Raw genomic sequence first — 12,248 nt, 5'->3', positions numbered from 1 at the left:
GGGTGCCTGGCCAGCCTGGATGAGGGGCTGACGGGTGTTTGCAGGCTGGTCACACCCCCTTCAGGGTGGGGGTCCCCACTGGGGTGCCTGTCCAGCCTGGGTGAGGGGCTGATGGCTGTTTGCAGGCTGGTCAAGCCCCCACCCCAGTGGGGACCCTCACCCCATGGAGGTTTGGCCAGCCTGGGTGAGGGGCTGATGGCTGTTTTCAGGCTGGCCACACCCCCTTTAGGGTGGGGGGGTCCCCACTGGAGTGCCTGGCCAGTATGGGTGAGGGGCTAAGGGCCATTTTCAGGCTGGCCAAGTCCCCCGGCGACAGAAGCTCCCAGCCTCTCATTTTTTTCTTTTTTTTTTTTAATTCTTGGATTTATTTACCTTCTATAATTGAAACTTTGTAGCTTTGAGTGGAGCTCAGAGCCGGCTCCTGCTCGCTCCAGCTCCGTGGCCATGGCTGGCTGAAAGCAGGTATCTGGGGTTTATTTACCTTCTATAATTGAAACTTTGTTGCCTTTGGTGGAGCTCAGAGCCAGCTGGGAAGCATGGCTTCCTCCATCACTGTAGAAACCAAGCCTCCTGCTCGCTTCAGCTCTGTGGCTGCTGGCCGCCATCTTGGTTGGGTTAATTTGCATATAGTCATTCTGCTTGGCTGATGGGCATGGCTTAAGGTGTAGTAAAGGTATGGTCAATTTGCATGTTTGTCTTTTATTAGATTAGATACTTTACCTCCCAGAAAGGACCAATTAGCTATTTAGCCAATTAGCTGGCTCAGATACTAAGAAGTCTAGCTCAGGGAGTTTAAAGGAAGGGAGGGATTCCTAAGGGTGAGAGCACAAGGGAGGGGTTGGCAACATGCCCACATTGCCCCAAGACCTGCTGTCTCAGAGACGAACTGGGTTGGCTCAGAGGCTTTGTTCAAGGATTCCAGTTCCTGACCTCAGACCAAGGCCTTATCTTGGTCCCAGGCTAAACTCTGATCCTGAACATAGACTGAGCTCTATCCTGATCAGTCTGAGCCCAAACTGTGGCCTCATATTGAGCCTTAACCCTGCTTACACACTGAACCCCGATTTGCTCACACACTGGTCCCCAACATGCTCACATGCTGAGCCCCGACCCTGCTCACATGCAGACCCCAGAACCTATTCACACACTGAGCCCTGACCCTGTTCACACACTGAGCCCCAACTGTGGACAGAAATAGAGCTCTAAACCACAGACTGACTCCACTTCCTCATTTCTCTGAAGGATGTAATAAATAGACCATGTGAACACCTATCTGACTGGTGGAGAGAACATAGACATATACCATTGTCTATTTGACCCCTTCCCTTCTGAACCCCAATCATTCCTATCATGGGACAGGTGCATCAATGTCACTGGGTTTGGTTCCAAAATCTTGCTCCTCCCCTGGCAGGTTCTGACAGGAGTGGAGACCTTTGAGATTTTGGCCACATCCAGTGAATGTGCAAGCATCCTACCCCAGCATCCCTGGGAACCACAGCCCCAGAGTGAGGGGTTAGGACAGGCATGTCTCAGCCTCCAGATGCTGCATCTTCAGGTAAAGAAAGACTCCCTTCTCATTGGATGAGCTTAAATTAAGAAGAGACCCTGAAAATACTTCTCAGCCCAAACTTTAGGCATTGGGCTAGGGAGATTTTTTTTTTTTTTTAAAAAAAAAAAAAGCTCCAATGACAAGAGCATTAAGTAAAAGCTTTCCCTGGCTGGGGACACCCTCAGGAGAGACTGTTGGCTGTAAGACCCTTGCAGCCAGATGTTATATAACCCATTTGGGTTTTGGTTTCATCTCTGACATAGTCTTATCAGTGACCTCAGGCTGGTTGCTTGCCCTCTCTAGTTCTGTGCTCCCAATCTATCTATCTACACTAATAAAAGAGAAAAATGGTAATTGGCGTACGGCGATACCTTTTTCATTGGCTAATCAGGGCTATATGCAAATTAACTGCCAACTAAGATTGGCAGTTAACTGCCAACTAAGATTGGCAGTTAACTGCCAATAAGATGGTGGCTAATTTGCATATGTAGGCACAATGCAGGGAGGTGAGAGGGAAAGCAGGAAGAAGCCCCCTGCCACTGACAGTGATCTGAAACCCAGGGGGGAGCTAAGAGCTGGGGGGCAGGGCAAAGGCGGCCCTGGGGCCGCCTTTGCCCTGCCCCCCAGCCATGATCGGAGAATCAGGCGCCTTTGCCGCCCTGGCCAGTGATAGCAGGAAGTAGGGGTGGAGCCAGCGATGGGAGCTGGGCACGGTCGAAGCTGGCAGTCCCAGGAGCTAGGGGTCCCTTGCCTGGGCCCAAAGCGAAGCCCACAATCGCGGCGCCCCCCGCTGCCACTGCAGGTCCCCGCTGCCTGGGCCGGACGCCTAGGCCAGAGGCGTTAGGCCTGGGCAGGGGCGGAGCCTGCAACCGCGGGGAGCTGGGGGTCCCCTGCCCAGGCCTGACACCTCTGCCGGAGGCCTCAGGCCTGGTCAAGGGGCCGATCCGGTGATTGGTGATCGGAGGGTGATGAGGGTCAACTCCTCTGGCTGAGGCATCAGGCCTGGGTGGGGGGCGGAGCCAGGGATTGGGGGGATATGATGGTCCCCTTGCCCAGGCCTGAAGCCTGGGTCAGAGGCGTCAGGCTTGGGCGGGGGGTGGAGCAAGCGATCAGAGGGAGATGGGAGTCCCCTGCCCAGGCATGATTCCTGGGCCAGAGGCCTCAGGCCTGGGCGGGGGCCAGAGCCAGTGATCGGGGGGAGATGGGGGCCCCCTGTCCAAGCCTGACACCTCTGGCGGAGGCGTCAGGCCTGGGCAAGGGGCCGATCAGGCGATCGGAGGGTGATGGGGGTCAACGCCTGAGGGCTCCCAGTATGTGAGAGGGGGCAGGCTGGGCTGAGGGACACTCTCCCCCCCACCCCCCACCCAGTGCACGAATTTCGTGCACCGGGCCCCTAATATATGTATATATATATGGCAAATATGCTAAGTGTCCCTCTGCCCAGCCAACCGGTCACTATGATGCACACTGACCACCAGGGGGCAGACGCTCAACACTGGTGCTGCCATGATGCACACTGGCCATTTATAGAGAAACAGCACCGTGGACCTGGTGCCCACAAAGCACACTCGGCTTTCCCCTAAGTGGGACACAGGCCCGGCCACCACCCTGGAGCAACAGCCCACCAAATTGCAGCCAACGCTGCCATGGCGCAAAATGCAGCCCACAGCCCAGCCCAGAAATGGTGGCTGTGGGTGCTGGGTAATGATGTCACGTAGCAATGCCCGGCTTCCTCTCCCTGTCGACTAGCCTCCTTGCAGTTTCTTCAGCCCAGGAACACAACTTGCTTTATAGCCAGGTGGAAACATTTCACACTGTAACCAAATGTCTGTGAAGCATTTTCACGTGCCTCATCTCATTTGATCCTCACAGAAGTCCTGGAGTAGGCAGATAGGAGACTCAACGGAATCCTATTTTCTTTCCATCAGCCGGAAAACGGAGACTTAGAAAGCTTAGAAACTTGACCCAACTGAAAAGAAGAAATGGTGGACCTTGAAAATGACTTCAGATTTTCTCACTGTGCAGAATATAGTCAAACACTGCTGCAGTTAAATATTTTACCCTTTGTTCTCCCTGCATGATCTATGATAATAGTCTGCTTCATGTTGATATTTACTGCTGTGTTGCTGACAATTACCTGAAAGAGAAGTTGGGGTGCTTCACTGGGCTGGAAAAAGATTTAGCTAAATCAGAAAGCAGGTCTAATTAAGCAAGTTTATTCTATATATATAAAAGGCTAAGTTGACTCATGCACACGCAATACATATAAAGCTCTTGCTGATGCCAATGACACACATGTGTTTCCATCTGTCATTGTTGATCATGAATTTGGTTGACACTTCTATTATAGAAGGACTGTAGCTGGTATTCTGAGACCTGTTACATTTCCTGTTCCAGCTGAACTCCAGCGCCTCACAGCCCTTCCACACAGATGATGTGTGTGGTCAAACATTATCTGCATTGTTTTTATTCTCAGGATAATGTTTTATTGAACTACCTTAGTAATTTAACTTTTTAAAGCTAACAAAAGAAAAAGGAAGAGAAAGGAAGCATAAATATGAGTTTAGAGTCCTAGAGGCCAGGATCAAATGCCAGTTCTGGTTCTTTCTAGCTACATGCTTTGGGGCAAATATTTTTTTCCCCCATCAAAGCCTGTTTTCTTACCTGTAAATTGGGGACAATAGGACCTACTTTGCTGGATGCTATGGAAAGTAAATGAAATAAGAGGAATAAAACTATTAGCACAGTCTGGCAAATGGTAGATGGTTCATAAATGGTGGTTACGGATCTGTGAACCCACCTGCCCTTAGTCTCTATTGGTTTGAGTCTAGGATTGTAAACTCAGATGCCTACAGGGATCAGGCAGCTAAATGTGTATGAGTGACACTGTTGGGTGTGGGACAGGTAGGCTGCGGGCAGTTGGAGAGCAGAAGTCAATTTAAAGAGGGCAGCCTCTAGTCTGCTCCAGCTCCCTACTATGGGGTGAGAATGTGGGCCCAAAGCTGCCAGGGTTTCCAATTTTTCAAGAGAAACCCCAAAGCAAAATTTTTATGTTACATCTTTCCATTTTAAAACATTGTCTCAGATTTGTTATGCCCAAACAGAACACATCTGGGCACTGTAGTTGGTCCATGGGATAAATGCTGTTTAACAACCTCTGGCCTCAGTATTTCTGTCTCATCTTGAGCACCCACAGTGATGGGGAGCTCACCACCTCTCTGTGCTGCCTCCCTCCCCCATTCTGGACAGAAGCTGATAGAGAGTGTTTCTGAGTGGCCTCCTTGGCTTCGGAATCACAGATTTCCAGGTCCCTGACAATGCTTTCTCAGTAAAGCCTGGCTGGCAGAGAACATCCTCTCCAAAGCCAAAGCAATGCCCCTGCCCTCCCCATGGCCTGCTTTGGCTGGGAAATGTGGATTCTTCAACATCCCCTGGGCTCAAGCAAGATGGCCTGGCCAGACTCAGTAGCCCTTCTATTAATTAGCAACTGGCAGTAGCAGCTTTGTAAGAGCCCTTGAGCCAAGAGGTGTGTGTGCTGGAGCTGGCTGCTTCCTCAGTTTTATGGCAAACCCCCCAGGGACTGGGGATGAATTTTCTGCTGCAGAGAGTGGCAACTGCACAGGCCACTCAGGTTGTTATGACACTTGTCAGCCCCATCATCTGTATGTAGACTGGGTAGACCTTCTTCTAGGATAGGAGAGGGCATAGAGAAGTAACAGATGAGCCCAGCCCACAGGGGAGTCTGCTAGGCATGTATGGGGCAGGGGAGGATGGCATTAAGATTCAGACAATCCCCTACCACACCTTAAGGAGCCAAGGCAACTGCTCTTAGAGGCTGCTTCTGTCCTCCCAGCCATCCAGTCGGGGCCACCTCACACTGGCTCTCCTCTCCCGGAACCTCTCGACTCTCACTGACAACATCTATTCCTTTCGGGGAATCTCACTGCAGCACAGTAGTCACTGCACTCCCTGCCCACCCTCCAGCCAGGCCCACCCTCCAGCCAGGTCCACCCTCCAGCCAGGCCCACCCTTCTGGCCCTTAGAATGGGAAAGAAGCTGCCAAAGCAATGAGACAGGATGGATGAATGAGGGCCCTCTGACCACTTGCCTCCCCTTGTTCACTCCATCCGGACAGCCAGCATCCAAGGCCAGCAGGGTCCAAGCAGCCATGCAGGAATGGAGGAAGGCTGTGAATCCGACACCCCAGGTTTGCAGCCTACCTCTGTGGCTGAGGTCTGCTCAGCCAGTTCACAGAATTCACCCTGCTGTACCACTGGAGGTCAAAGGGAGAAGACAGTGCCCTCAGGGAACTCAGTCAGGGAGCCCAGGCTAAGCACAGAACAAGAACAGGGTCTGAACTTCAGTACTACTAGCACGTTTTGAGCACCAGCAGCATCGCATCACCTGGGTGTTTATCAGAAATGCAGAATCTCAGCCCCCGCCCCAGACCTAAGGAGTCAGAATCTGTATTTTAACCAGATCCTCAGGTGAGTTGGATGACATGACAGTGTGAGAAGCATGGCATTATAATAAACACAAGCTCCACTTAAATGCCATGGACGGAGAGGAATGATGGTGGATGCAGTGACCTGAGAGGGCATCCCAGAAGACCTGGGGTCCTAAAGCATGGGAGAGGAGAGAAGATGGACAGGCAAACAGCCTAAAATTGTTTGTGTGTGTGGGGGGGGGGGGGGGGAGGGGGGGGCGCGGCAGGCCACCTGCAGTGGCTCGCAACAGCTAAGGGAGCAAATGGGGCATGGCTGGACAGGGGCGAGGCCCCTGCCTAATTACATAGCAACCAAACCAGAGCCTGAAGCCTTGCAACAGGGAGAACCTGGAGTCCAGGCCTCCCACCCCGCAATGTAAGGGTCCTGCCCCATGGGGTTTCTGTGCATTATCAGCATCCAGGGAGACTTCAGCCTGAGCATACCCTCCACTAGCCCCAGTCTTATCAGGTGGAGCATATCCTCATCACGAGAGAATCCTGATGCCCACTGTGCCAGCCAACAGCACCACCCAGGCAGCTCACCTTGGAATTCCACTCTGTCCCAAGGTGCCCTTCCCTTCCACTAGCACCACGGCTTGCAGCACTTTCAGCCTGGCTTTCTACACTGATAGCAGAAGATGCATTTCTGGGCAATGGCCCCAGGAAGGTCTACTCCAGGAGGGGCCGCAGAACCCCCCAGCCCCAGAGCCAAAGCTGCTGCCTTCTGCCTCACTAACCCCTACCTGAACAGTCCTTCCCATGTTTGAAAGGGAGAGGTATAGGTGTGGGGCTGAGGAAACAGAACAGAAACTAGTTCCCAAGCGGAACATCTTTTCTTCTTCAGGCATTGCTGCCAATGGGAGGCCCAAGCCTCAGATTACAGAGGGCACCAAGAAAGCCAGCTTTAGGAAGCTAGCACCTGCTCCTACCAGGCCAGGACTCTCTTCTGGGATGGCCTAGAGCAGCCGTGGGCAAACTACGGCCCGCGGGCCGGATCCGGCCCTTTTGAAATGAATAAAACTAAAAAAAAAAAAGACCGTACCCTTTGATGTAATGATGTTTACTTTGAATTTATATTAGTTCACACAAACACTCCATCCATGCTTTTATTCCGGCCCTCCGGTCCAGTTTAAGAACCCATTGTGGCTCTCAAATCAAAAAGTTTGCCCACCCCTGGCCTAGAGTGAGGTTCACAAGATGGTCTTCAACTTAGGGGGTTCAGAGATCCCAGAAATTGAGTGTGATATTGTGTGTCTGGATGTACATTTATCTTTCTGGATAGAGACTGTGATTCCCAACAGGTTCTCAGTTAGGCCTCTGATTCGGGTTCAGAACAACTCGCTTGAGCCAAGGAGAGAGGCCCGTCTAGTCTGCGCAGGAGTAAGGAAAGGAAGCAGTGTGAACAGGGGCTGTGTGGTTCACCACAGCATCACTGCTCTCTGACAGCACGCTGGAGCTTCTCACCCGTACGGGTGACCACCGTTGCACCATTTGTGTCTGACATGATAACAGGCAACGGGATTCCCGTTTTCCTAGGTAAAAACTGAGGCTCAGACAAGGCTCAGAACCTGAGCAGGGCCCATAGCAGACAGGGATGAGGAGCTGAAGTGAGGTGGGCAATGGCAGTGCCTAGGGCCAGTTATCAGCACGGGAGGCCATTGGCCCGGCTTCCATGATTTTGAGGCCCAGTTGTTTCTGCCTCAAGAAAAGGACCCTCTAGGACCCTCTCTTCCCTTCCCTTCCCCTTCCCCGTCCCTTCCTCACAGCTTCAGAAGGCTCAGGCTAGCAGAGGGAAGGGGCAGAGGGATGAGAAAGGCCAAGCTTGCCTGCCTCCATTTTCAAGGCCAAGATAGAGCTTGGAGCACAGAAGTAGCCCCAGAATTGCCATCCCACATAGGACTTCCCTGCCAGCCCCATGTCCACCCACACATTCCCAGACTCCTGCTCAGACATCAATACACACCCCCAGGCCTACAATCCCCCACCCCTCCCTCCATCCCCTCAAAGCCTGACCCTTGAAAGCCTGACCAACTTCTGGGAATAAAACCAGGTACATCTTCACATGGGGTTCCCAATCCTCTTCTCTCCTCTTGGAAAAAGCAGGATCATGTAGATGCTATGTTTTATATATTCTAGGTTCCCACTGCCAAGCCCAACTTCCAGGACATGGCTCATGTGGAAGGAAGGACCCGACCAGGACCCAAGAGCCCAACCTACCCTGGGTGGGAGCCTGGGGACAATGCCCTGAGGGGCTGTGTGTCCTGGCCTCTTCCCTTACCAAACTTTAAATATAAGTTTCAAAAGGCAAGTGAGTAGAAGAGGAGGGAAGGGGAGGCTAGACAAGCCTTAGGAGCCTGGAGGTGCCATGGGAGTAGCCAGGGCATGGTGTGTGGAGGTGGGGGCGGGGGGTGAGGAGAAGCAGAGGTGGCCAACAAAAGCCTATCATTGAACATGGCCAATAAATATGTGGGTCCCTCAGAGCACAGCCCATTCTCCAGCCCTTAGAAAAGGTACCAACCTTCTTCCCCCAGGAATAGGAGATGTCGGAAGCAATCCATGACAGTAAGATCTGAACTCCAAACCACAAACTCAATCTATCATGGTTTGCTAGCGATTCTTTATTAAACCAATGCTGCTGGATCAATGCATCCTGCCCATCAAAATGATGAATAAATCCTCAACTGGCCCGGGGAATGCTTGCAGAAGCTCCTCTAAAGCCTGAGCTAGGCAATGGGATTAGCGCCATTAGTGGCTGCAACTTGAGGGACTGAGGCTTTGGGCGCTGGGTTAGGGGCAGTGGGTGAGGTTGGGTTGAGTGTTGCAGTTTCTAAGCTTAAAGACTTAGCTAGGTCTTTGCCTCTTGGACCTGCTGAAATGACATCAGGTGCTCTGGCCTGGAGACAGGAGAGGCCTGACCACTGCTCCTCCAGCAGCTCACACAGATGGTCTTTCTTGGATATCTTTCCTCACACCCCGCCCAGCAGCAGACAACTACCAGGCTGCACACAGAGGATGTGTGCTTCCAGCTACTGGGCCCTGTTGCTTATTGGACAAATCCAAATTCAAAGCCCAGTCTGACTTTTTACGTTGCCCATTTTTCAATCTTGCTGCATCCACCCCTCTCTAACCCCATCAACCTCCCCCTCCACCATGTCCCAGGTGACCTGCAGACAGTGGAAGATTCTGCAGCAGGGGACTGCAGACAGACATGCTAAGATGGATAGAGGAAGATCAGGAAGGCGGGGAGGTTCCCATTGATGCAGTCAACCCAGTCCTAGTTCTACACCATGCAGGGTAAGGAGAGATTGGGAAGGCACAGCCCAGTGCTCAAATGTTCAATCAATGCCTATTGTTGATGAAGGACAGGTGTGCCTGGGGTTGGTCCCTCACAGTCCCCAACCCTGAACAGAGGCTTTCAGACAACAAAGAGGGTGGGGAGCTGAGCAAAGGGAAAGGAGGGCCCCTCAAAAAATCTCAACTGGTTGATACTGGCACAGCTTACCTTCCACCACCACCAGGGAGTTCAGAGGGAAGAGGGGAAACCCAGGACACCCAGAGGATTGCCTACTACTCCCTGGCTCAGGCTGGAGTCCTCAAGTCCCAGTACTGACCAGAGGGGAGGCCACACTTTAGGAAGCTGGCACTGGGAACCAGCCACAGTTCCTGATGGGAGGGCCCACATTTGTTCACACAATGTGAAGATCTTCTGGGATGGGAACTTTGGACATTCAGGTTAGGAAGAGCAGTCCTTCAAAAAACAAATAAATAAATACAAATTTTTAGAAAAGGAAAAAAAGGGGAGAGGCCCTCTGGTCACCACCTATTTTAAGTGTTACCTGACTGGTCATTCCCAGCATGAAAAATCTCTCTCATCGGATGGAAATGGCTTTGTTCTCATGACAAACCAGTTCCCTGGAGTTTGCAAAGAGGGCTCTGAGTTGACAAAATGCTCATTTATAGTGGAGACAAGCAGGATAGGCAGGTAAGAGAGCTCAATATAGGACAGGGCTCAGAGAGAATGAATTAAACCCAGCTCAAAAGGGTGGCTGTTTTTTCAGACCCTCACTTTAATCCTGTGTATCAAGAAAGCCCAGGGGAGCACTGGGGGACCCAAGACCTTGACTGAGGTAGGGGAATCCCTGATCTCAACTTCAGAGACAATCACCAATCTCTCTTTTTGCACAGGCCCGGAGTGGTATCTGCTGTGCAGTGGTATCTGACTCAGGTAATGGAGGAGGGGGCAGGGTCCCTCTCCTTGGCTGGCAGTCACACCATTTGTTTGGGGACTCACGGCTGACCCATGAAAGACCTAGCAGTTGCTGGAACTTGGGCCACTGGAGTGAGGACGGTACACTGACTAAACTTGGGGTCACATGACAGCTGCTCATCAGTCAGGGTATAGGGCATCTGCACTGACCACTGTGAGCAAGGTCATCCTGTCCTGCCAGTCTGGATACCAGCTACCCAGGGTATCTACTGCTGGCCTACCCCTTGGCATGAGGGACTGGGCCCAGAGTTAAGGTGGATGCAGAGAACTTTCATCCTGGGCATGAGGCCCCAGTGACCTCTGTCCTCCAGAGGTCCAGCTCTCCCTCTCCAGCTATAGCTCCCCAGGGCACCAGAGGCAGATATTAACAGCTTGGGGGTCAGCACCCAAGGAGCTGGCCCACCTGCCAAGAGGTCTGTCTCCCTTCACGGCCCTGTTCTTCAGGCTGAATAGACTGTCTCTGGGATGGTCACTGACTCCGTGGCCCAGAAGAGATGTATGGCTTAAGGTGGCAGGGCTAGGCCAGGCTGGAACACCTTTTCAGCCAGCCTCTAATGCGGCCAAGGTCTGCAGCCCAGAACACAGAGGAAAGTTCCCTGCACTGTGCAGGAAGGAGGTCTGGGGATGTCTGGGAGCCTAGAGGTGCCTCACTTCTCTTGGAGCTTCCAGTGTGAGAAAGGAAAGTAAGTTAACTCCGGCTGAGAGGTAGGGCCGAGGGAAGGAGCATGCCTGCGGCAGCCTGGAGCACCATGGGCCCCCTTACCTGAAGTCGCTGTAGGGGTGGATAATCCAAAACCCGGCTGACTTAACTCTCTCCTGCTCCCGCTCCACAGCTTTCTGGCTGCCAAACATCCTCAGGGAGAATTTGTTGACCCCGGGCTGGAGCATGGCCCCGAACTGGCGCTGCATGAAGCCGGCCTGGCCCAGGCGCACCTCGGCCTCGGGGAGGATCTGGTCGCCAGCGGCCGCGCCTCCCTCCACTTTGATAGCGGTGTCCACCGAAGGCTGCTCGCAGGAGGTGGAGGCTGACTGCGGCGACTGCTGGAGTGGCGGCGAAGAGGCTGAGGGCTTCGCCGAGGAGCAGGGGCGCTCAGGCTCGCCCGCCAGGCCCGGAGGCGTCCTGTCCTCGCCGGGGGACGCGTCGCCCTCAGCAATGAGCCGCCTCTCCTCCGCGGAGTCATGCAGGTGCCCGTGACTGCTGCCGCCGCCCGCTCCGCCGCCGCCCCTGCTGCCCAGCGAGGCCAGGCTCCCGCAGATGCGCCGACAGTCACCGTTCGTGCTGGACTTGCCCGTACCACGGGCGGGCCCCTCGCCGTCCGCCGCCCCGAGGACCGCGCCTCGGGACTCCGTGCCGCCTGCGGCCACCGAGGGCGAGGGCAGCGGCCGCAGCCGGATGCTCCTGCGGCTGGGATCCTGGAGGTCCCCAGCACCCTCCTCCTCGGCGTCCTCTTCCTCGTCCATAATCCACGCCTTGGCCCCCACCTGCTGCGGAAGGCTGTAGAGTCGCTTGCGCATGGACGGCGGTAGCTTGTCCATGGCGCCAGGGCCGGGGGCCCGGCTGGGGGCACCGGCGCGGTGGACAGTCCAGGTCCGCCTGCCGGTCAGTCCGCCCGCGGGGACGCGTCCTTCGCCGCCGGCGCCGGGCTGCCTCAGGCGCCCATGCTCGCGCCGGCTGCGTGCCGCGGGGGGGCTCCCAGTCCGGCTTCTGGTCCCCGGTCTCGCCGCGCCTCCTCACGGGCCGGGCGCGGGAACCCCGAACTCCCTCCCTTCCTCCCTCTTGCGTTCTGGGGCGCGGCGCGCGGCTCGGCTCCAGGCGCCCCGCCCCGCGGGGAACAATGGGCGCGGGGAGAAGCGGTGCCTCTGGCCGCGGCGTCTGGAAAACGGCTCAGGAGCGCAGAGCGCACGACCTGCGCGCCTCCCGGGCGTGTGTCCCGCGGGCGGGCGGG

At 54.4% G+C, this 12,248-nt stretch overlaps 1 protein-coding gene across 1 annotated transcript in view; it reads right to left on the bottom strand.

The window, feature by feature from the left end:
* Window positions 1-11,838, bottom strand: part of HCN4 (hyperpolarization activated cyclic nucleotide gated potassium channel 4) — a gene marked incomplete at both ends in the record, with an annotated part of 48,284 nt that extends 36,446 nt beyond the window's left edge. The window contains one exon of the mRNA XM_081101955.1: window positions 11,066-11,838. Coding sequence (XP_080958081.1) covers window positions 11,066-11,838 — 773 coding nt within the window. The remainder of the gene's footprint in view (window positions 1-11,065) is intronic.
* Window positions 11,839-12,248: the final 410 nt, after the last annotated feature.

Source organism: Myotis nattereri (assembly GCF_964212035.1).
Source record: "Myotis nattereri genome assembly, chromosome: 1".
Lineage (NCBI taxonomy): Eukaryota > Metazoa > Chordata > Mammalia > Chiroptera > Vespertilionidae > Myotis > Myotis nattereri.
The sequence above is the reverse complement of the archived record's forward strand: the minus strand, read 5'-3'. Positions and strand labels throughout refer to the sequence as shown.